Below are 26,234 nucleotides of genomic sequence, written 5' to 3'. Positions count from 1 at the left end.
TTTAGCAGTGTCCTATCAATACTTCCAATGAAAAGATTGGAAATGTCAAAAATTGAAAGATGCGAAATTTAAATTGAAATTGGACAACACATGCTGATCAAAATTGTAAATAAACCAAACATGACCAAAATTACACCTTTCATAATAACTTGATATATATAAACGCATCTTTAATTTGGTGAACATTGGGCACATGTATATTAAATGCTTCATTAATGAATGAGAGATTTAAATGTGGGAAAGAAAGGTGCGAAGAGGGTGAGAGACAAAAGGGGTTCAGCAGTTTCACGTGAAAAAATTTAGTATGCTTTTTAGTAAGGACAGTCCCCAAGTTCAGACGTTTGTTTCCAGGGATTACATTTCGAGTCGTGTATGAAAGAAAAAAATTGGCCAATTTATAATTTGAACAATTATAAAAAAGAATTTTAATTAATTAAATTAAATATATTCAAGTACTATAGGAGCCGGCAAGAGAATCGCTCTTTCATCCATCTTAAATCTTTTTTTAGATTTATATATTTTTATACGTATAAAATATTAAAAAAAAAAAAACAAATTATGATTTGATTCCCTCCCATCTAAACGATTCAATCTATGTTCCACACTTAACACTGTTAGAAAACATGGTCTCTTCGTATATTATGAAACTTGACATTATGTGTTTATGATCCAGGTACTAAAATTTGGCTATATCATCAGCAGAGAAACACTTTCGGATATAGCATAGAAAAATAACTTCTAAACAATTCCAGTATCTGCTTTTGATCAGTTAATCTGGAATGCAATATTTACGATAAAAATTAGCCGGGAAATGAGGAATTTAAGTATGACGTAGAAACAAAATTTTCAAGAATATTGAAACGGTTCGAAATTCAAAGGGAGCTAGCTACGGTGTAAATGGTGTTGCCGTATCTTCTCCCTAACCTCATAAATGCATACTGAAAGGCTCCAGATTTGCTGCAGTGAGCTTTTTCATCGTTACGTTGCTTTTGAGTTAATTTACTTTCCTTTTTGTTGTTGGGTTGTTGGCAAATTCAATGCCCCCCGTCCCATCTCCTTTCTGATTAATTAATTTGGATATATATATATATATGAATGACGCTCCAGGAGTATTGTTCAATACAGCAAACCAATAGTATAAACCTTCTGCTTGTTCTTCAAGTACTATTCACGGAGTTTAAAGTTCATCTTATTCAATATGTATTCTTCTTCTTCTTCTTTTTTTCAGGTTTCGTATGTTTTTTTCTGGAGGAAACTAAAAGAGAGGAATGTTATGTTAAATGAGATCCAGAATACTTTTAATAGATGCTCGTCGACAGAGGGGAACGAACGTTCTTTCTTTACCGATGGTACGAGATATTGGTGCAGTTCAATCAGAACACCCTTGCTCTAATTGTGTAGAGCTCGGTTATTTGATTGAGCCGTGCCAATATCACGTGATACTCGATATATGTGGTGATGCTAGCTAATACAGCCTTGTTACTTACTAATCCTTTTGATCCCCTCTCAAACCAGAAACAGGTATTTGATTTGTTTAATTTCTTGAGTTATTTCGTCCTTCTATCTGCAATATTGTTGTTGTCCGTCTGGCATGAATATATTAAAAGTTCTATGTATAATTCTTTGGACAACTTTTTATGTTTTCGGTCTGACCCTTTCGATGTTTCGACTAAATTTCCGCTGTTTACCGATACTTTTTCTCTGGTGAAAATATGAAAGAGGCAGCGGAAGCGATCAATATCTCACGACCGACCAGATCCGGTAGCTCAAACATTTTTGGTCATTAATAAACTTTTTCAAAAAATGAGACAGTTTATAAACTATATAATATATAATATAGTATTTTATATTCAGCGTAATGGTTTTGTTGGCACAACAAATGACAATCATTCTTAAAAGTTTTTTAAATATTAACAGGGTGAAAAGTCGATTAAAAAATATATTCTCTACATATATATAAATATATATATATATATATATATATATATATATATATATATATATAGACACACACACACACACCCACGGAAGTATATATATAAAAATATATATCGTTTAATCTCTATCAATACTTTTGTGGGCATCATCTTATTAAGTTACATGTTAGGGAATATACAAAAACTTGTATGAGACGGTTTTACGAGTCAATTTTGTGAGACGAATATGTTATTTATATCATTCAAAAAAAATTTATTTTTTATACAAAAAATAATATTTATTAAATTAAATATGAGTATTGTTGATATATTTTATAGATCCGTGAAACTATCTTACAAGAGGCTACAGGAAATATACGCACCAAAATTGTTTCATATACGGGGGATATGTATCTGTAAATTCAAATTGTACGAAAATTTTGAAACGGTTCTCCAAATCATACGGACTTCCCTTCTGTATTTTAAATTATATTAATTAAAGAATGAGTTTATTATTGTTATTATTATAAAAGACAAATTTTATTATTAAATCTGAAAATATAATTATTAAAATAGATAAAGAGAAAATAATGTGCTCGTAAGTTTCGAAATTAACTAACATTTAGCAAGAGTAATCTTGGTTAGGGATGACAACGGATCGTGTTTGGATAGATCCAATTTGGATTGAACCCGTGAACTCATCAAATTATTTTTTAAAATATTTTTTGCAACTACAAAATTTAAAACTTGAAAAATTAATTACTCATTAAAGTTATTTGCAAAATGTATATTAAAAATATTTAAGAAAAAAATTATTATTATTATAAAAATTTAAAATCTATCAATTTTATTTAATTAATAATTAATAAAAAATATAATTATATGTTTTGATATTAGATATATTTATTTCAGTATTAAAATATTATAAAATAAAATTATGAATAAAATATTTATTATTAAACATAAAAAAATTTCTAATAATATATATATATATATATATATGTATGTATGTATGTATGTATGTATGTATGGATCGGTCTTCCCGGACTCGTTTGAGACTGGTTTAGGCAGGTCTAAACCCGTCCCGTTGGGGGATTTAATATGGATGTAGGTTTCGATCCGGTCCATTATCATCCTTAATCTTGGCAATGATTGAGATAAAAGGATAAGTTGGAGTGTGAACTTGATTATGTGTGCTTAATAAAACGATTAACTAGACGATGATTGAATGAAATCTTTAAGACATTTGCATAATAGCATTTATTGATCTCTACATACACGCTTCCTCCTTTTTGACAACCCTTGGGTTGTCATTACACCTCCTGGCTCTTTTCAACTCCAAAACAGTACTAAACACAGAGACAGAGGTAGAATGAAATTGACAAGAACTACAATAACCACAATCTATTCTCATTGCAAAGACCATTTTGCGTTGTGACCTGATGAGTACCTAGATCACAGTGCTTTTATTTCAAAACGATAACTTCTCTCGGCATTCAGTTTAGTTTTAACTCGTTTGGCTACTCTGCGCTATGAATTACTTATATAAACTTATTATATGAGAGAAAGATATAATAATGTACGTGTATGTATTGATATGTAGCTAGATAATATAGACTTGATGTGTTATTGTTGCGAAACTAGCTGTTTCTATTCTTTTAGCGACGCTTGTTGATGTCGGAGCTAATTCGGTTTTATATATCCCTAGATTTCATGAGTCAGGATATAAATCATTCCCAAGTTCATAAAATGCAGCAAACATAACCCTTGAATTAATGTTGGGTAGTGACACTTAGCTTCATTGATAGACACAAGGAATACAAACTTTATTGATGTTTTTAATTACATTTTGTCATTTTTTAAACATTTGATATGAGATAATATTAAGGGTGGATATTTAATAATACATGTTGATATGTTAGACTTTATTTTCTAGCTATCAGATATATTTTTATCCTATATATAATGTCATATAGGAATATCTTGAGTTAGTTTAGAAATATAGGTTGTTAGATTATAATTTGACAAAATAAAATATTTTTTGATATTTGTAAAAGGTAAATTGAAAGTAATTATTATTTTAAGAAATATAAATATTATATATATATATATATATATATATATAAAAAGCAAAAGAATGCTGTTAGCATTTTAATGGATCATTCTATGAATGCAGACATTGAATTTAATTATTTTTTTATTATAAATATTATACATGTGGGTAAATTTCACTTAGAGCGTAGAGGGAAAAAAATATGACTTGAATATGATAAATTACATTAGGATAACAATTATTTCGAGAGTAGATCTTTTGTGAGACGGTCTCACGAATCTTTATCTGTGAGACCGGTCAACCCTATCGATATTCACAATAAAAAGTAATACTTTTAGCATAAAAAGTAATATTTTTTCGTGGATGATCCAAATAAGATATACGTCTCACAAAATATGACCAGTGAGACCGTCTCACACAAGTTTTTATCTTATTTCGATATGATTTTGTTATTATGAAAACTATTTTTCCTTCAGAAAATCTCATTTGCGTTCACTATTTTTCCAATGATTTCAACTAAAATGTTATTTTCACAATATGTAAATTGTTAAGGAAATAAGTTTCATGATTAAAACAAAAAACAAAAAACAAAACAAAACAAACTACTATTACTTTAGTATGCAAGAAAAACATTTCATCCTCAATTATAGGCATCCTTCAAGCACACTTGCCCACATGTCACATGTCCTTTAAATTTTGACAACAAATCCACGAAGTTGGTGACAAATTATAAATTCATCTGCACTGTGTGATTCGAATTCTATGTATCTCAAACCCGTAATTAACACACGAACAGCTCCCAAGTCATTACAACACCACTCTTGGTTCTTGCGGTTGATTCTATGCTAAAAATTTCACTCTCGGTGTATCATTGGATTAAGGGAAGAAGGGACAAGGGAACAGTGCTAAAACTTTGAGCATGCACGAAAAGGGAACAGTGCCAATTACCAATACCAGCAGAAGAATGTTCTTTAATCAACTAATTATATTTGTCTATAGTCGTCTGCACCATCTCCGAAGGTTGTCTGTAATTTCTACGCAAAGCATTGATCAACTTGTTTAATGCACTACTGAAACGACGGTTCTTAAAGCGTGTACGATAAGATCAATCCGCGAGAAAAAAAAAAGTAAATATAGCCAAAAATTCAAAGAGAGCTGCAGTACAGACAGCTGAAACAATGTTAAACAAAACATGAAGTATTCCATAATTTTCCAAGAGAGAAACATATTTAACACAATCATAATCTCAGAGCCTGCAACCATTGATTTCGCGTTCCTCATAAATCATACTGCTACTAATACGGACATAAGAAATATATATATATAATATTGGAAAAACCAACTCCTTTGTAAATATAAAATCGAAAAGCAGCAAAATTTCTGTGCCACTTTATATCATAAATACATATCTTCTGCTGCTGATCTTGATTCTGTTTCAGTTTGTATAAAAAAAAATATCATTCAAGAAAACCAGTCTTGGTTAAAATGGCATTCCTCATCTTGCTAAGGTCTCTTCCTTTCAGAGTTCTACCAACTCCTTCACACATTGAAAATGAAGCGATTTGTGTGCTTGCAAGCTTTCTTGCTAAATATTCATGTGGTGGGACCATCTTATCATCATCCACATCATCGTCATTTTTAACATGATGGGTTTTACTCTGATCTCCATCGTCAGATTCATGATCATTTGGATAATAACATGCATCATCATCATCATCATCATCCCATAAGTTCTCTTTGGATTTCATCTTCAAAGTCTTGGACCAGTCTGGAATATCTATAGGAGCTGATGAATGTTGAGTAACAAAATCTGCGGCCAAGTCCTCCGCCTTGTCTCCCCCTCTTGAAGAAATGGCAACCGCTGAACGCCATGCAGATGCTGGTGAAACTTTCTTTCTTGATTTCGAGATCGAGTTTGACTTCGAACCTTCAGTTAGTTGTCTTCATTACTGACCACACTTCATCTTCTTGAAGATCTCCTTCGTCCAACGCAGCCTTTATCATTCTTCCACCGCTGTAGTACTTTCCGAAGCCACGATGAAAATCCTCCATGGAAGACATTACGAGTTGCGAAACCTAGTGCTGAAAATGATAACTGAAGCTTGAAATGCCCTAAATTCATAAACCCGGTATCTATATGTATAGACAGATGTCAATACGGAAAGGGCTGTTAATTAGTCGGCGTGAAATATAAAAATTATTGAATCTTCTCAAGGCAAAAAACGAGGAGAGAAAGGAAGTGGGTAGAAGAGAATAATACAAAGAAGCTACGTACGTTATCCTCTTCCAAAAGCTAGCCTTTTCTAACCTCAATTCTTCAGTAAAATGGCACTCATGTTTTTACACTCAGAAATCCCTTTTACTGCAAACTTCCAAAGAAAATCACGTAAATCAATCTCTTCGAGTAAGAGAGGTGGAAAAGGACAAAAAATATGGATACAACTAACTCGCTCTCCCCCCCTTTGAGCCCCTCGAAACAGGACACTTCAGTAAGATATACTAGATAGATCAGTATACACACACTTCAACGCTCAAATTTGCAACAATGTTCACTTTGTGTTTGTAGTGGCAAGTACTGCGTTTATTTATTCTTATCCGCCACGAAAAAAAAAATGAGCTGGAATATGAAAGGTTGGTTTTTTCTGGTACGGAAAATTCCGAGAACGCCACCCATAGAAAAATGTGAAGAAAATTAAAAGAAAAGGAATGAGAGAGGAGCAAGTTGGGTCACTTTCTTAGAGGACCTCTGATAGAATAACCCATTACCCACAAAAACCTATCTACGAGGATTCCAATTTTTTCCCACTTCTGTTAAAAACATACAGGTGAAAGATTAGAATCAGATAGACTTTCAATATATATTTGAATTCATAATTATATTGAAATTTTTTTTTTGAGGATATATATATATTGAAATTGTTTTAATATATCAGTGTTGTTTCCTGCAACTAGCGGTATAAATTTTTTAATTATATAATATTTGTATTATTTGGTCGGTTAATTAAAAAATTAGAAAGAGAAATATGTCATGGAGAGAAAATTAATGAGTGTGAGTAGATAAGTTAAATTGATATTTATGAAATTTCAATAAAATCTCCACCAACATATCACTAAGATATTTAATTTTAAGACTATCTCATTTATGAGACGGTTCCACGTGTCTATATTCATAACACACTTCGATCTGATCTATATCTTAGTAAAAATTATTCGAGTCACAAATCTGTCATATAATCTATAAAACGATCTCATATCTGTTTTCTCCTAACTTTAATTACTACTATAGATATGGACGAATTACATCAACACTCCATATAAAAATTCAAAAATATGATTTAAAAAATCAAGGCATAAAACCTTTTTTGTATGGATAATTGATAGATTTAATATATATCCTTGATTTTTTTTTAAACAAAATGACAGATATATTAGCTTATTGATATTTTCTAAGGGCTTTAGATTTTTCACGAAAGGCTTGATGCAATAAACATTGAAGGAGGTAAAATCCTATTTATATATGTATTTGTTAAATAAATTATTGATTGTACGACAGTTTTTTTAGCCGGTGAACCTTTATCAATTTATACAATCGAATCACCTCATTGAATTCAATGTTTATTTAAAATTTTATTATAATGTCTAGTCATATACACAAAATATAGTTTTCTTATTATTAACAATAAATGTTGTACTATAAATTAATTTAAACAAAGTTATTCATGTGAACGGGTATCAAATAATTAAAGTTTTATATATTTTTTCTTCTACTTCGTATCAAATAATTTTAATATAAATTAATTTGTAAGGTTTATGATATAAAATAATGAAGATTTTAATGAGGTTTTAATTAGTTTTGTACATAAACTTATTTGAATAATATCCTTGTTTTGCGGGTATTTTTTTTAAACCTTAGTCAACTATTTTTTATTTAAAAAAATGATATCATCGAGTGTATTTGATCGATTTACAAAATATGCCAACTAGTCAACTGAGCTTTTCATTGCCTCAGAAATGGATTGTTTGAAAATATATTGGAAGAACAAAAAATTAATAACAAGAACTTATAATTTAACCGCTCATAGACAACGGTTGTTAAAATCGTTGTTGTAGCCCAAAAAAAAAGCTCTTAGACAGCAGTTTTTAAAAATCGTTGTTGTAACAAAAAAAAAACGCTTTAAAAAACCGTTGTCGTAGACACATCAAAAACAACGGTTTTTAGACACATAAAAGACAACGGTTTTTAATTTAAAAACCGTTGTCTTTAAGCGGGATTTTTTAGGCTACGACAACGATTTTTGTTAAAACCGTTGTTAAAAGAAAAAAGACAACGGTTTTAATAAAAACCGTTGTCGTATGAGTGTTGTTGATTGAAATTTTTGTTGTAGTGATGACTTAGTAAATGAATATGATAAGTAAATAGTAAATACATTTTACGTCACAATCTACGCAATATTTGGTAACATTTTCCACGAATATTATTTATTTTATTAAATAAAACAATAGGTTTTTTATATTTAAAATTTTGTAGGATAGACGTGCAAGGTAGTGCTTGAATTGCCGTACGGTTTAAAATATTTGATCAGTTATACCATTAACATCAGCTATAGTTTTTGGTAAAATGACAAACGCTCGGTCCTACACTTATTCTTATAATAATTTTTACAATAGTGTTTTTAATCTCGTAACATGAATATTATTTTAATTCAAATTGCTAAATTTTCTTAAATTTTGTATTATATGAAAACATTAAATAAACTATTTAATCATTTATCAGTAATTCCAAATTAATTATGGATATAATAAAGCAATAAAAACACTTATAATTTGATCATGTTTAGTCGCTTTCATGAACTTGATGATAAAACACAGTCCTTCAATATTGTCCTAAAGTTGTTGGTCGAACTTATGACAAATTAAAGGGTGAATTACGGATAGAGAGCGACAATAGTAAATCTCAAATTAAAGAGAACATTTTAAATATAATTTTTAAAATTTTTTGAAACTACCTCTTCCGAAATATTTGTAGAATAATAGATCTCGAACTCGATCTCGATCTCAAAAAAAATAAAATCGAACTATGTTATAATGCACAATTCCATCAACTTACTCTCAAAAACAAATATTCCATAAACCTAAACAATTAAAACTCGATAAAGACTCGAGAACAGTCAAATCAAACTCAAGTCGAGTTTTGACCGAACCACACTTGGCTAGCTCGTACTCTAAGATGAACTATACATGTAGTTAATAAAATATAAATACTATATCTGAATTAACTAACTAAAATAAAATAACACAAGGAGTATTAAATTTTTTGGCATTATTTTTAAATGGGTCGCCGATGTTGATTGATGAAAGCAAAGCATTGATTACATAAGAAAAATGAAATAAAAGGAAGGCCCAAAATTAATCTCTAATAAATTTTTTTTTTTGAATATTTGTTAAATTGGAGGAAACCAGATGTCAATAGGTCGGATTTAAATTTTGTTTCATTGTGATGGGTAATGATCCAATTTAATTATTCAATTTATTATTGAGGTTTGAATTAATTAATTATAATTATAAAGGTCTAAGCTCGCGATACACTCTAAAAAAATCTATGAGGATTCTCATTATTCAAGGGGGGATTCTATGCTTAAACTTTTTAGCTCTCAATTAACATCTTTAAATTGTTTGCTGACTTGAGCGTCGGATTGTCTACGTCTTGCAAACCCATGCGCCTCTGATGAGTGTTCGTGACGCCGTGACGCCCCACAAATTAAATGTATATTGCCTACGTGGATCCGTTTACCATCCAAGTGAGCTTATTTATCAGCCAAGTGAACCAGTTTACTATCTAGTCGGATCTCACGTCCGCAGTCTACGCGATTCATTAATTTTAGCTGCATCACATTGGAAAGAACTCGACCCGTTACCATCCCTCTCCGATCCATGCATTGAGCAGGGCTGCCCCCAGTTATTTCACAAAAATATTACCGTTCTCATTATTAATATCACGTACTTTTAATTAAACAGATATATGTCATTTTTAAAATTTACGTTTGAGTAAGATTTTTGGACCAAATACCCTTATTTCGTGATGAGTTATTAGACGTGCATGTACAGTCTACTAAATAAAATAATTCTGATTTCTTAGATTACTTCGATCTCTGCATGTGTTACGTGTATATACAGTCTACTAAATAAAATAATTCTGAATTTTAAAATTACTAATTAGTGAGAAGTATAATAATAATATTGTTTTACTGTAATTTGGTCATACTAATAAGTAATAAAGACCCATTTTCCGTAACAAACATCAAATAATCGTGAATCGAAATTAAAATTGAGAAATCATTTTTGGGTTTTGAACCAGAATTAAATAAATAAATATATACATATATTATTTTCCGATATTTTCAAATTTGGTTAAAATTAATTCAAATGAAAACCAACTACAAAATTAAGATTTAGTTTGAATTCAATTTGTTGTCGGGACTAGCCAGTACCGGTAAACCATTGGTAGGGTGATGGATAGAACCATGTATTTCTTAATTATGAACGTCGCTTTTGAGAAGGATATGGTGATGAATCCACATATAATAAAGGGTCAAGGCCTCAGCCCAAAGTTGTTTCTTTTCCACTTTTAGCCCATTAATAATGGAGTAGGCCCAGCCCTCTGGATCCGAAACTGGACAACGTAACTAGTACTGCTTTTCATGCGAGAGCAAAACATGATATTCAAGCATAGCATAAATTACAAGCTTGCGTGATTTTTTTATATGTAAGAGAGAGAGCGAGTGTGTGTGTTTTTCTTGAATTTTAGTTTTGAAAATTCTAGCTTACAAGCGCAAATAAAAAACCTCGTCAACTTTTATAATCTCGAACTTAGCTTATCAAACATTGGACTACATAAAAATAGTTTACCAAGTTTTTTTTTTTGTTTCTCTACGAAATTAGAGGGCGGGGCTGGCTTGCCACAACCCACCGTTAGGTCGGGTGGAGATGGGCTAGAAGGGTTGAGAATTTTCAACTCAGCCAGCCTAGCCTCGGTCCTTTCCCATCTGTAATCTCCAAGTGAGCTCAATTCATTTGATGAGTTGATATTTCATTTATTTTATATAAAGGGGTGGGTTGATGGGCGAGCTTGATCTGTTTTGACAGCTCTAGATAAAATGGATTAGGCAGTAATTGTAGGTAGGTATGGATAAATATGTCATGAAATTGCCATTATTTTTTTTAAAAATATGTCATGAAATTGCCATTATGTTACAGAATGATGTATTTGAATTCCGACAAAAATACTCCAGAAGAAAGTAGAATCACAATTACAGGCCGGAAGAAGAAGTGCATTTAGGCCAAGGCATCGGCGCCAGCAACAATCTCCAAAATCTCCCCCGTGATCTTCGCCTGCCGTTGTCTGTTGTACACTAAAGACAAATTTTTTTTCAATTCCACCGCATTATCTGTAGCATTGCTCATCGCCGTCATCCTAGCAGCAAGTTCACTGGCAAGCGATTCTTGCAACGCCCTCAAGATTTGACTGTTCAAATAAAGAGGAAGAAGGGCATCAAGAATCTGAACTGGGTCCTGCTCGAACTGCAAGATTGGAGAAAATTCTGGAGTTTTAGCCCTTATTACATCTCTCTCCACTGTTAATTTCCCTTCTTTTGTTGTTAACCTGAAGAATTCATCTTCTGCCGCATCGACGCAGACGCCATTGATGTCACAGATTTCTCCTTTCGGTGATAATGGAAGCAAAGTATGGATTACAGGATCAGCCTTGACCAATGACACGAACTTGGTGTACAGAAGCTCCACTTTGTCGACTTCCTCGCTAACAAATAGTGAAAATACATCGTCGGCGATGGCCTGAGCTTCTTTGGCAGTCGGAAGGTTGGTGCCTTCGAGAAACCTATCCACAGGAATAAAAGGTCTGCGGATAAAATACGTGTTACCCTTTTTACCAACACTTATGACTGTGTAATCGAGGCCAAGATTCTTCAAATCTCTGATACGGGACTCGGCTTTTTTCAGTATGGCGTTGTTGAATCCGCCGCACAGGCCACGATCGCCGGTTACCACGACGAGGGCGACTTTCTTGACTGGCCTAACCTTGGTGAGTGGGACGTCGATATCATCCGTTTGAAGCTGTTCGTTGATGTTGTAAAGGACTTCAACTAGCGTTTCAGAGAAAGGCCTGGAATTGACCACAGCTTCCTGCGCTCTTCTCACTTTGGCTGCAGCCACAAGCTTCATTGCCTCAGTGATTTTCTGGGTGTTTTTCACCGATTCGATACGGTCACGCAGATCGCGTAAACCACACTGAACTTGGGTGGAAGATGGTGGTCTAGATGATGTGGAAATGGAGCTGGAAGTGTTTGAACTCGGAAGCTGAAAAGGGGTGATAAAGGAGCGCCAGGAGAGAGCGGAAGGGTCGGAAATGGAGGGTTTTGAGGACACCCACATAGTGATACTCGAGCAAGACATAATTTTGTCACCTTTTCTTGAAGATGCAACACAAATTGGCAATGGCGGAAGAGAAGAGAATGTGGGATTCTGGTTTTGTTAGCTAATGATTTTGAATCTTATCTGTATTTGTTGTTGGTGTTTGCATTGTGCTATGTTTTCTTGGTGATGAATGGTGGAATGGAATGAGAGGTGGAGGGAGTATTTGGATGAGATTTTAGGATAAGGATTTTGAAAGAAGGAGAATGCTTAGTGTGGACCAGGTTGTGTGAAACAAACCTTGGGTTTGAGAGCAAGATTTTGAAACCTTCAATGGTGTGGTTTTTTAAATCTTAAATCTTTTATGTGGCAACGATTGTTGGGAGAACCATCAACTTGCATCAAAGTGACGGAATATGTCAAAATTTTAATTCAAATATTATTTTTTAGCAAGATGATAATCTAAACTTGTACTTTTTAATGTGAGTTTTATAGGTATTATAATATTATTCACATGTTTTGGTTTCTTGGAATGATGTTTTCACAAATAATAAGATTGAAGCAAAGAATGAACTAATATAAAAAATGCTTAAAATAAATCTTTAGCTTGACTGCACCCTGTTAAAACAAAAATCATATAGCCAGTCCGATTCGGATGGCTAATAGTCCAATAGTCCAATATTTTACGATAATATTTCGAAAAAAAAGTTTAGAAGTAAGAAACTAATATCTTCATGCATATAACTTGCAAATATTTAAATATCAGACACACAAAATAAAAATTTTAGTGAAAAAATTGATAGAAAAAGAGAAGTTTTTCAAATAATATCACATGTTCACTGACTATTCACGAATATCTTGACTCGCTTATGAACGATTTGGTCGTAAATAGAATGGATTATGCTTTGCAGTCAATTGATTTTTGAGAAAATTATCCTTAATGGGGTTGGACATTTTGGATTTGGATAGTTCATGTCTAACGCCCAATGATCATGTTGTTGTTAAGGCCATCTTCAATCCATATCCTCTATTTTTCATCCTATATTTTCCAAAATAGAGATCCATGATCTCTATTTTCAAACATATTCTCCAACCCATATCCTCTAAATATTACCAAATACTCTATTTCTTTAATTTATTTCATTTTCAACTCATATCCTCTAAATATTACCAAATAATTTTTTTTTAATTTATTTCATTTTCGAACACATACACACATATAATTAATTAATTTCATAATATATTATTTAACTAAACTTAATTAATTCGCTAAACATGGCACAACTATATGTAATTCGCTTATTAATTTTCAAAAGGATTATATGGCAATTTTTAAAATATCTATTTTGTAATTATTTTTCACCCCTTTTCAATCCTCTATATGAACAGTGATACTCCATAAATAGAGGATCACTGTTGCATACTCTAAAATGAAGGAAACAAATAGAGTACAATTGGAGAAGATTTCATCCTCCACAATGGAGGATTCCTCCGTTGTGGACTACGGTTGGAGATGCCTAATACACGATTTTTCTTCTCTGTGACTTTTCAAAAGCCTAATCTCCTAATGTGATTGGATCAAATTCTGACTTGTGTTTTGAGTCGCATCTAAAACCCCGCGCACTCATCGAATAGGGTTTAGGCAATACCGATGGTGTTTGACAAGAGGAAAGCCGCTGCCATGGTCGCTATGAAGTCGCCGGAGCCCGATAATTCTCCCAAAGGCACGTTAGACTTGCCCATAGTTCCTCTCCTGAACACCATCAACTCACATCCCTCTTTCTTCACCACCAGCTCTTGCTCCGGCCGTATTTCCGTTTTCTCCCATCCCACCAACCACTCCACCCTCAAGAAAAAGGCCAAGGGAGGCACCTGGATCTTCATCTCCCACGACCCAGTTCACCAATCTTCCCTCCTTCCCCTCCTTTACCCTGCTTCATCGGATGCCCCTCCTTCCCGTGTCACAAGCGAGTCTGATCACCTGGAGTCTCACAGCATGGTGTTCAGGTTTGAGCCTTTGATTATTGCGGTTGAGTGCAGAGACTTGGAGGCGGCTCAGTGTTTGGTTTCTCTGGCTATTTCTTCTGGGTTCAGAGAGAGTGGCATTACCAGCGTCAGTAAGAGAGTTATCATCGCGATACGCTGCTCCATCCGGTTGGAGGTTCCGCTGGGGGATTCCATCAAGATCATGGTTTCTCAGGAGTATGTTGAGTACCTTGTTGGTGTTGCTAATGAAAAAATGGAGGCTAACAGAAAAAGAACCGATCTTTTTCTGACTACTTTGATAAAGAATGGATTTTCCAGTAGTCCAATTCTAGTGGAAGGTGAAGTGCTTGGTTGTCGTTCTGAGAAGTATAGCGAGGTCAAAAGGATTGAAACTTTGGGGAATTCTGTAGGGAATGTAGTCGCTGGACTGGAGGGGAAGTTGAGTTCTGAAACCAATGGTAATCATCACATTGATTGATAGTCATTGTCTGTTATTGCCTTTTAAATTGACTGGATGAAATTTGAACTTTTACTTGTAAGAATACAAATGATATTTACTTACCCAGTGTTGTAGCAGGCTTCTACTTTCTAGATCAAGTGGTTTACCTTTTGCTGTTTCTTATGTTTGCTATATTATCTGCCTAACTCATAACATTGATTAAAGGGTAATTTATTAAGTATTATCTGATGACACTCCATAATTTTTTGGTCAGTATATTATTGGTTATCCATGGGCAACACTTAATCATTGCATATTCGCTTGCAGTTGATATGATAAACCTTTGTGTGTGGATTTTTCTATGCGTTTAAATGTCATCTGAAATTGATGTAATTTCAAGACCTGCACTGTCTTTTGTTTTGCACTTTTACAAACCTTTTTGATGAATGGTCACAGCTGCCTGAAAAATTGTTTACTGGCGCATGCTAATATATATTTAATTGCAGGATTTCTTTCCATTAATATGACCGGAAGTTTAAATATTTAAAAATCATTGGCAGGATCGTGTAAAATTATTTCCTTCAATCTATCTACGGTTGAGATAGATGGTGAACCTGTTGAAAGACTTTTCTTATGGGGTCATTCTGCATGTTCAGTTGACCAAAAGAAAATTCTTATTTTTGGTGGTTTTGGAGGAATTGGACGACATGAACGTAAAAATGATCTTGTGCTTCTGGATGCACAATCTGGAATGGTAGAGATAGTTGCTGTAATGGGAACACCTTCTGCTCGATTAGGACATACTTCTTCTGTTGTTGGGGATTTCATGTATGTAATTGGAGGTAGGGCTGATCCTCTGAATATTCTGAATGATGTTTGGGTCTTTGACATGGCCAATAATGAATGGAAGTTTTTACAATGTTCTGGCAGTTTGTTCCCCCCAAGGTGAGTTTTTAAGTCGGCAACCTTTTATGTATTTTCAGTTTGTAAGAACTGTTGTACAATCATGTAACCCTTGCTTAAATATGTAATCCTGTATTAACCACATGTTTTAATCTAAGATGCTTTTGCATTTTTTAGTATTGACATGATTAAATCCATAAGTCCCATTGATTCCTATCCAAAAAAACAATCCATATGTCCCATGTTAGCACTCATGAGAAAGCATAATCTGTGTATTTTTTAATTGGTATTCTTTTTCCTTCAGAAAGTAATATTCCTTTATCCATGCAAGGGGTATGATTTCATCAATTCTCCTTGAAGAAAGTCTATTTGCTTGACGTGCTTTCTGAATCTTGAACTTAGTTGTCCAACCCCTGAAGTTTGTCCTTTTGTCATGTGTTTTTGTATACTTTTTCCTCAGGCATCGACATGCAGCAGCCGTGGTTGGTTCTAAGATATATGTATTTGGTGGAATTTGTGATGATAAAATATTATCGTCGCTTTATGTCCTTGACACATTGACTTCTGAATGGACAGAGATAGAAACTCGGGGAAACTGGCCTGGTCCCCTTCATTCGCATTCTATGGAATCAAGTTGTTCTAAGTTGTATATGTTTGGTGGATACAACGGGGAGAAAGCACTTGGGGATCTTTACAGTTTTGATGTTGAAACAAGCCTGTGGAATAAGATGAAGACATATGGGGTTGCACCGAATGCTAGCTTTTCACACTCGATGTTCATTTATTCAAATTATCTTGGCGTGTTGGGTGGATGTCCTGTCAGTGGGTATCAAGAATTATCTTTACTGAATCTTCTGTCCTGCTCTTGGAAGACTATAAGGATGCAGTCTATTGAAGAATGCCTTTTTGTTCGTAGCACAGTAAGTGTAATTGGTGATAATCTAGTAATAGTTGGTGGTGGGGCATCTTGTTATGCATTTGGGACTAAGTTCAGTCAGCCTATGAAGGTTGATTTACGTCGTTTGCTGTCGATATGTCATGATTCAGAATTTATGGGACAAAAAGAGGAAAAGAATCGATCTTTTTTGTATTCGCATAAAACTGAACTCAAGGTGAATCAATCTGCTCTCCAAGACTCTACATTTGAAGAACTGAGGGGAAACAATGGAGGCTTGGTCATAACCAAACCTTGGGTTCTTCGGCTTGATAAAAAGTATGCAAAATTGGGAAAAGATGTATTGAAAAATTTTGGTTGGTTGGATCTCGGAAGAAAGGTGTACACTCTCGACAGTAAAATGATTATCTGTTTCCCCGTGACTGAAAAATTTAGCGCAGTCTTTGAAGATATGTCAAAGGTTGAAAACAATGTTGAAGTATCCAATGATCAACAATCCTGGACGGCATGTTCTTTTGACATGTTGAAAGGTATCTCGACTCCATCGGCTTTGAATCTTCTAAAAGCTTGTGGTGCAACTAAGATCGTTGATGAAGGTGCAAACATTAAAAAAACTCCTACTTCTCCTTTCAAAGTGATGAAGGAAGCTGTAGCACCTTTGTTGAATCATCACAGGCTTCCATCAGAGCTTATAGAAGAGCTGCCTTTGAGGTCCAAATTTTTTAAATTAAATATGAATATAGTAATATTTTCTTTCTATTACTTAGACCCTTTTAACTGGAATACGCATTATTCATCTTGTTATGAATTTATTCTTTGCTGCAGATGGGAACGAGTAGGAGATATGATTGTTCTCCCTACAACATCCTTCAAGGATCCAGTGTGGGACTCGATCGGAAAGGAGCTTTGGCCGATAGTTGCAAAATCACTTGGGACTGGACGTCTCGCGCGACAAGTATGTTGGACATAGCCCTTCATCTAACAGGCCACTTCTCTGTCATGCTTTTTTTAAAATACGTATTCTAGTTTATGATTAAAATATTATAATACCAGATTATAGAATCTTGGTTCTGCTTGTTTAATGCTGAAGTGAACATGTATAAATGTTAATTCAGTTACCTGATTTTAATGACTTGAGTTTCTCTGTTTTGCAAAGCCTTTGCTCGAATCACAATCGTATGATATTAGATTTTTTACCAAATTATCGTGCACTTCTCCTGTTGATCAAATATGCCCTTAAACTATTCCTTGCTAGATACATAAAAGTCATGAGAATTAATGTTATGATAAACCCGTGGTCCAGTTTTTATTTGTAATGTTAACATTTCTTTGCTGATGGATTGTGTTGATATTTTGTAGAATCGAATTGCACAAACTGGAACGAGAGACAGTAAGTTGGAGATTCTTGTTGGAGATGGCGGTTGGGTTGATCACCGTGAAAACGGCATACTCTACTCTTTTGATACCACCAAGTGCATGTTCTCTTGGGGTAATCTTTCCGAGAAGCTTCGGATGGCCCGACTAGAATGTAAAGATCAAGTTATTGTAGATTTGTTCGCAGGCATAGGATACTTTACTCTTCCTTTCCTTCTGAGGTCTATTCCTATTTATCTCTAGAAAATTTCAAATTTTCTGAATTCTTGTTGCTAACTATTATGTGGCATGATGCTTGATATGAGTGTATTTAACGCTTCTATTTTTATCTGCGATGGTAAATTAGGGCCAACGCAAAAATGGTGTATGCCTGTGAGTGGAATCCCCATGCCATTCAAGCACTCCATCGTAATCTCCTTGCCAATTCTGTGGCTGACCGCTGTGTTGTCCTGGAAGGAGATAATAGAGTTACAGCTCCTAAAGTATGACATTGCGTCACTGAATTTAAATGTTTACTCGACTATTATACGAGAGTAAAAAAAATTGAACACTCTGGTGTGTCTGACCATTTTACCCAGAAAAATAGCGGTTTCAAGTAAGTGATATCTTTTAGATAACATAAAAAGGTAATTTGGAAAAGAAATTTTATTTTAGGGAACAAGGTAGGTGCGTCTGGAAAGAAGCAAAAAACTATAAACGACAGAAAAAAATTTAATGACTCGACTTGCACATTAATGTGCTAGTAAGGAGACTAACCATCTTAAGAAATTAACATATTCTCCACGTTTGTTCTGATTATTCTTGAAAGCTTACATGGGTTATCTTTCTATGCAGGGAGTTGCTGATCGAGTCTGCCTAGGCCTCCTTCCATCCAGTGAATGTAGTTGGGTTACCGCCGTTGAAGCGCTAAGGTATATAACATCAGTCCACGTATTTTAGCATGTCACGAATTCAAAAAATTAGTGCTTTATTCATCATCTTTATGGATTCTTGCGTTTCCATTCTTGGGTCATGTTTACCGTTTCTTTTTCCAAGTTTCATGTGACTTAAAAATCTGCAGAGACGAGGGCGGAATTTTACATATCCACGGGAACGTGAAGGACACAGAGGAGAGTTCGTGGACGAATCATGTTGTGCACTCCATTTCCGACATAGCTAAATCGCAAGGCATCATCTATCTTTATCTTCAGCCAATTACCAAATAGTGTTTCGTTTTAGAAAAAATGATCTTGAAAAATAGAGCATGATACTATCAAAAGTCAAATTTTGTGAATCTGATGAGATAAAAATCGTTGGTTGCAGGCCTTTGCTGGGAGGTTTCGGTTGATCACCTCGAGAAAGTGAAGTGGTATGCTCCACATATCAGGCATCTAGTTGTCGATGTGAGGTGCAGATTAAGACAGAAATGAAAAAAATCGTCGCACGGATTCTAGAAGAACGTTGTTAACCCCCTTGGGAGTTCTTGAACTTGTAACATTTGGAGGCCCTCTACTGATTCAAGGTTTACAGGTTGAGCAAATGTCTCTATGGAAAGCTTTCATGTTGGCCGTTGTGTTGGGGCGCTCTTATGCTGTAGTATTGGATTTGAAATGTACATGCGAATTCAATATACTACTCAGACTTTATGACAATGGGTTGAGTCTCTTAGTTGTGAGATCTGACCTGTTTAAATTTTGGAAGACTCATGCCGTCCCCATTTGTTTAAATCTAACATGTCCCCCATCTGGAGACGTACCCGAAGCCTGAAAATTTGTTGTTATTTAAATTATTTTTAAAATGTCAGGCAATTATTACTACTTTACTCCAAAGGGAATTCAAATTATTAATGCCCAAAATCCCCCGTCTAATTACCCACATTGAAGCTCATTTAAGACCTAAATAATTTGCCGGTAATATTGTAACATTTAACTATGGCAAAAACTTGTGTGAGACGGTCTCACGGGTCGTATTTTGTGAGACGGGTTTTTATTTGGGTCATCCATGAAAAATTATTATTTTTTATGCTAAGAGTATTACTTTTTATTGTGAATATCGGTAGGGTTGATCCGTTTCACAGATAAAGATTCGTGAGACCGTCTCATAAGAGACCTACTCACTAACTATATATCTATATAATCTGAATTAACTACATATATATACACACAACAAACGAATAATGAGTTTTCTTCGATATAGCGAAAAAATTATTATTATCATTATTATTAAAATAGAATTTGAAAAAAATCTCATCATCCAAGTGATGGCAAAAAAAATATTAATATAATATGTACATTTTAAGGAAATAATAAATTATTCTTTTTGCTTGCAATTCATCTTCTCCATTTCTGTCTGTAATTTTCATCTAAAAATGTCCATTTAAATAACATATTCATTCTCAGTCGAATGATTGTGACTTCGCTGATTCAATGAAAAATAAAATATTATATTTTATATAATCAAGAAATAAAGTAAATCTATTTTATTTTTTGGCCAATTTCTCCCTGTATTGTTTCTCTTTGTGTAGAATAACAGTGTCCCCTGTGAAACAAAACCAGGATTTCGGACAAGGATTATTTTTTCTATTTAAAAAAATGGAAACCCTGAAATTCATGCATCACGTGCCACGCACGTGAGTCTTAAAGGCACACAAACAAATTGGGAAGAAAAAGGTTGTCCATGGACTTTAATGCGAGCCTCGGTCCTTGGGTGGATCGATTCGTACTGCTGTGTTATCTGAGTTTCCACACCAAGAAGAATCAAGAATTTCCTCTATATTTTTCTTGAAAAAGTGGGGCCCTTTCTCACAAAATATGTACAGCTTGCGTTCATTACTGCTTCTGTCCCCACTCAACTTGAGCAGCTCATTCATGGCTGCCCCAACCCCCCTTCCGCTATACCCAGATGCCTATCTTCACTCTCTCATTTTGAAATTCTGAATTTTTCTCCTTTTTTTTTGTGCTTCCCTGAGCTGAAATTATTTTCTTGTTTGAAAAACTTGAACTCTTTGCACGTTCATCTTGTATTGTCCGCCATTTTGTTTGCAGCAAGTACAGCAAAGAGAAATGAGAAGAGGGGTAGCTCGAAGTTTCAGTCTTTATCCTTTAGTTGTGCTTTTGATTCTTCTCGGTGAGCAATTACACCTTACATTCAAGTTTCTTAACGGGTTGTTTCACCTCTGTCTTTTGGAAATGATTGGCTTTTCAAGAAACCAGATGGGTATAATTTACTTTGCGATCTCTGGTGGTTTGTGGAAATTAGGCTTTTAAATATTTGATTTGCACTATAACACCCTCAGAGTTCTTCTCTACCATTAGTTGCTTTTGCTTGAATCTCTGAATTTTGCTGCATTGGCTAAATAAATGATCTTTACTGTAGTTGTTTCACTGGGTTGCTTCTCTATTTGTCCTATGGTTTCTGTAGCTGGTATCTACTGTAGGATGATTTGACCTGAATTTCTTTTAGTCAGTCAACTTCTAGGGTTTTAAGTTGGTAATTTAAGCTTTTTATTTTATTGTAATCTTTTTGTTTTTCGGAAAAAAATTACTGGACCATTTTCTCGCAGGTGCATCTGGTTGACGCATCTTATATTAGTTGGTGCTTAAATTTCAACCTAAGTTTCCTTATCCTTGCTCTTGTATCCTTCTAGCTTGAGTCATTATGCCTTTATAATGTGGTGATGTTTTCACCGTTAAACTTTCGTAACCTGTATTGCATTTTCATTTTTTTCAATAATAGAGAGTGGCGGAAAAATGTCAGCAGCAGCCTGCAAGTTGGGCTGATTTCAATAGAACGAGTGTCTGATAAAGTTCTGTGGATAACTTTTTGATACCTGTATAAGATACTTTAGCTTGGAGCTTTGCAAATGTAGTCAATTAGTGGCAACCTGATCCAACTGATAAGCTCAAGCAGTAAGCTTATAATTGGTCATTGTTCTGGAATTATAGTGCTACTAGCACTAGAACATGTTTTACTCGTTCCAAGAAAGACAAAATTCTAGCAAGCACGTGGACACCGTATGGGCATACCTTCCAAAAAATGAACATCGAGCTGCTATGCAGGATTTTCTTTGAAATAATGTATTATACTGTCACTTAGTTCTGTTAACTTGGCCACAAGTTTATCTATTCATTTTATTTCTTGCAATCAGCATGTATCCAGTGATGTATCTAATCTAAAATTTCTTGCAAACCCCAGAAGAAAAGCATAACATGTTTCTATCTTTGAGTTCTTTTAAATTGTCGTATTTCTTATAAACATTGTGTCATACAGGGATTGGAAAATCATACTGCTCCTTGTCGGAAAATCACGGAAGTTTTATGCTAACGGAACGACGAGCTGATGTATTTTTGCCTGATACTTCTCCTACTGCCTCTCCTCAGCCCTTTCTTCCTCTTCTTGCACCTTCTCCCTTGACACCATTCACAAATAATACTATCCCCAAATTATCAGGTTTGTTCCCGCATTAGAAAATTTAAAATCATTTAAGTTATGGATGTTAAAATTTGAAATTATTTCACTCTCCTTCGGCACAGGGTTATGTGCTCTGAACTTTACTTCCCTCTCAAGCATGATGCAATTGACGTCAACAGATTGCATGGCTGCATTTGCACCATTGTTGGCCAATGTAGTGTGCTGCCCTCAATTAGAAGCCACTCTGGTCATTCTCATTGGTCAATCTAGTAATGTAACCAACAGACTTGCTTTAAATGGAACACTTGCCTCCCATTGCCTTTCAGATTTTGAGCAAATTTTGGTGGGTCAGGGTGCCAATGTCGGTTTATCTAAGATATGCTTTATTCATTCATCAAATCTTACAGAAGGCTCTTGCCCGGTTAGCGATGTTTCTGAATTTGAGAGCACGGTGGATTCATCTAACCTTCTTGCTTCGTGTGGGAAGATTGATATTGTGAATGAATGCTGCGAGCAAGTTTGCCAGAATGCTATTTTGGATGCCGCCAGAAAGCTTGCTCAAAAAGCTTATAATATGCTGAGCCTGGATGGATCCCATGTGCTTTCTGACCATACAACTAGGGTTAATGACTGCAAAGGTATCGTTCTAAGGTGGCTTGCGAGTAAACTCGATGCTTTACGTGCAAAAGATGTTCTTCGAGGACTATCAAACTGCAGGATTAATAAAGGTGAGATGTGAATAAAGATGTTATCATGTATTCAACCTTATAACTCCACCATTTATTATTTTATATCCTTTTTCCATCAAGATCATTAATTTGGATTTTTTTTATGTGTTTTGATGATTTCATGTTCAATGTCTTCAATTGACATTAATAATTTTTTGACACCCTTTATATATTGCTCTACAGTGTGTCCTCTGAATTTTCCAAACATGAGCCATGTTGTAGAAGGCTGCAGTGCCGTAACAAATAACCAGACTGCATGTTGCAATGCTGTCGAGAGCTATGTTTCTCACTTGCAAAGGCAGAGTTTTGTCACAAACTTGCAAGCTTTGAATTGTGCGGCTTCACTTGGAGTAAAATTACGAAAAGCGAACATTACAAATGATGTTTATAACCAGTGTCATATTAGCCTCAAAGATTTCTCCCTGCAAGGTTAACTATTTTCTGTTATTTAATTACGTGTTATTTATTATAAAATAAAGTTCTGCTGATGCTAATGATGAAAAGTTTCTCATTCTTCCATGCTGATCTCTCTGGAATCATCATTTGTGTGCTCCAGTTGGTACACAGGGTAATTTTCTCATTTATTGCTTTCACCTTTTGTTCCGATCCTTGTGAAATAAGTGAATTTTTTTTATTTTTTATTCAGACTTTTTATAAACCATTCACCTGTCATCTATTTAGTTATGGTTATTAATCAATCTTATTTTACTGCTGACTTTAGAAAATTGAGATGTTATGATCATCAACGACTGGTGCCAATAATACTAGCATCTTATCTTTTGAAAAGACAATTTTAGATTTCAATACCATGCAAATTCAATCGTGTAATATCTTGGACTTTGTTGAGTCGAAACAGCTTTTGACAAGCCATCTAGTCACTCTTAAATTAGTAAATTACCTTTGCATCCTCTACATCTCATTTGATTTATTCTCTGATTTGAAAATAGAGTCTGGATGCCTTTTACCGAGCTTGCCATCAGACGTGGTTTTCGACGTAACTGCAGGGGTCAGCTTCCTATGCGACTTGAACGACAACATTCCAGCTCCTTGGCCATCTACATCCCGGTTACCAGCTTCTTCATGCAATAAAAGTATGTCACCTAGATAATTTTTTTACTACAATTTCTTCGTAAGTGGTAGATTTTTTCGCACCAAAAAGATAACTCCTCTTTAAAATTATCTCTCACAAATACCACAACTGTTTCTAAACACAGCCATCAAAATTCCAGCACTGCCTGCTGCTGCATCGTCTGGGCAAAGCAGTAAGTTCTCATTCCATCAATATGTTGTGGTTGTAACTTTTTATTAGTAATGCTTGGTATTGAAGGTCGGCTTTTCAAGTTTGATAAATCTGGATAAATGACAAAAAAGATCTTAGTGATCTATAGATTCAAGTAGCCAATACTTCTTGTATTCTTGATATCAGTTGTCTATCACAATCCACTGCTCCTCTTCTCTGAAGAAAAAAGATATTTATATGGAGAATTTATTCAGGGATTGTTCCAGGAATTTCGGAGGGGGGAATGGGACATGAAAAGGGGGAGGTGGGGAGCGTCAGTAGATTTTTTGGGAGGGAGTCTTTCATTTTTAGAAATATTACATATACCATTTCGAATTTTTTCATGTGATCCCCTCTCCCCCCAGCTCCCTACTGAATTAACTTCTGTATCCCGGCAAATAAGCATACTTGGCAGTAGAACTCCACTTACTGTTTTTGTCAGTACTGCTTCAAAAGATCCCTGAAACTTTCTCCAGCATTGTCTTGCATTCGGCTTTATGTGATGAGTTAGTTATTAGATGAATGGCTATGCTTAGAATGAATAATACCAGCTCTTCGCGTCATGTTCTGTGGCCGTTTTTCTCATGTGTTTACTATTAGTATTATAAATTATGGTATTATTATGCTTTTTGACTAGGAAACGTCATGTATTTCAGGTCTTCGATGCACAGACATGAATTCATTACAGCTTTTAATGGTTTCTGCTGCTCTTTTGATTGTTATGTAAAACTTGGCGAAACCATCTTCACAATTTGGTTTGATAAAGGAAGCTAGGCGTTTGTTTAGCATTAGTTCTTGAGGTTAAGAATATTGTGTAAAGTTCGAGCGAGGATGCATCGGGAGAGTCTGGAGTCGAAAAGAGGATTCCACCCGTTCCCCAGTAGAAAATTGACTTGAAGGTGATGTGTTGATGTGTTGTTTAGTTTAACTTTTATATATATATATATATATATATAATGTTAGTTTACCCATTCTTGTGTGATTGTGAAATAAGAAATTTTGTAAAGGAAGGTGATAAAATTCCTACTTGATCATTACCTTGTAAATTTGGGGTGTGAAAAGGGAATGTTTTTTCTGGCCTTCAAATAATTCACCAAGTTATTTAATCTTATATTTGTTTGTAAAATTGCCGATAAACTTATAGCATGTCTGGCACTAAGACCTCGGGAAAAGCTTACACAATTATGTCAAATTTTATTCATCTTCTCAAAATAATATTTTTTTTGCAAAATTAACATTAAAAAAAATTATCATATCCAAAATGACCCATCAAAACGGAGCTCATGCTTGAATTGGAAAGGATAAATGATTTTTAAAAAAGTTATGGAAATGTCATACCAAGAAACTCTTTTGGTAGTTTATGGAAATATTAATATCGATAGTTAGTTAAACAAGTCAAAAGCTATTGTTTCACGAGTTTTTTTCTCCCTGAATTATATTGTTCAGATTCTTTTTTTTTTTGGTTTTCTGTGATTTTTCTTATTTTTATTTCCAGTTTTGAACATAATTTTAAATTCAGTCAAACCCATGTGTTATTGGGTCGATTGAGTTTAATCTAAATATTTATATGACTCATGAAAAATTGCATAATTACATTTCTCAAAAAAATTATATAAAAAAAGTTGTACAATACATGACCTTCTTCGGCATGGAAAAGCGTCAATTTAGAGAAGATAGTGGGTCCGTTTTACTAGGATTCGAGACTCAGCTCGTTAAAATTTTAAATATTCTATATTCTTATCGACATGTTAAAACTTAAACTCATACTTGACATGATCTATACCCGAAATTTAACGAGTTTAACCTATCAAACTCATTAAATATTATATTCATAGAAGTTTTTGA

General features: G+C 34.3%; 3 protein-coding genes across 4 annotated transcripts; 2 read left to right on the top strand and 1 right to left on the bottom strand.

Annotated features, from left to right (window-relative positions):
* Positions 1-11,178: 11,178 nt before the first annotated feature.
* LOC142542657 (ATP synthase gamma chain, chloroplastic) lies at positions 11,179-12,645 on the bottom strand. Its single transcript, XM_075649412.1, has one exon. It carries the CDS (start codon positions 12,436-12,438, stop codon positions 11,302-11,304), a length of 1,137 nt encoding a protein of 378 aa, XP_075505527.1. The 5' UTR covers positions 12,439-12,645; the 3' UTR covers positions 11,179-11,301.
* Positions 12,646-13,909: 1,264 nt separating this feature from the next.
* LOC142542656 (tRNA wybutosine-synthesizing protein 2/3/4) lies at positions 13,910-19,786 on the top strand. The gene is made up of 9 exons (XM_075649411.1): positions 13,910-14,840; positions 15,382-15,766; positions 16,185-17,330; positions 17,445-17,574; positions 17,979-18,214; positions 18,340-18,475; positions 18,828-18,904; positions 19,054-19,160; positions 19,296-19,786. Exons 1-9 carry the CDS (start codon positions 14,048-14,050, stop codon positions 19,400-19,402), a joined length of 3,117 nt encoding a protein of 1,038 aa, XP_075505526.1. The 5' UTR covers positions 13,910-14,047; the 3' UTR covers positions 19,403-19,786.
* An 864-nt stretch (positions 19,787-20,650) lies between these two features.
* On the top strand, positions 20,651-25,500 carry LOC142542655 (putative GPI-anchored protein At1g61900). 2 transcript variants are annotated; one of them, XM_075649410.1, is made up of 8 exons: positions 20,652-21,098; positions 22,242-22,421; positions 22,505-23,110; positions 23,294-23,539; positions 23,667-23,678; positions 24,058-24,201; positions 24,325-24,372; positions 25,046-25,500. In XM_075649410.1, the coding sequence occupies exons 1-8, from the start codon at positions 21,035-21,037 to the stop codon at positions 25,114-25,116; spliced, it is 1,371 nt and encodes a 456-aa protein (XP_075505525.1). In that variant the 5' UTR covers positions 20,652-21,034; the 3' UTR covers positions 25,117-25,500. The 2 variants fall into 2 exon arrangements, 1 of the variants encoding a protein (XP_075505525.1); XR_012819565.1 differs by lacking the exons at positions 23,667-23,678; positions 25,046-25,500 and having other exon boundaries at positions 20,651-21,098; positions 23,294-23,553; positions 24,060-24,201; positions 24,325-24,378.
* The last annotated feature ends 734 nt before the right edge of the window (positions 25,501-26,234 follow it).

This window comes from Primulina tabacum, chromosome 4 (genome assembly GCF_025594145.1).
Source record: "Primulina tabacum isolate GXHZ01 chromosome 4, ASM2559414v2, whole genome shotgun sequence".
NCBI classification, from domain to species: domain Eukaryota; kingdom Viridiplantae; phylum Streptophyta; class Magnoliopsida; order Lamiales; family Gesneriaceae; genus Primulina; species Primulina tabacum.
The sequence above is the reverse complement of the archived record's forward strand: the minus strand, read 5'-3'. Positions and strand labels throughout refer to the sequence as shown.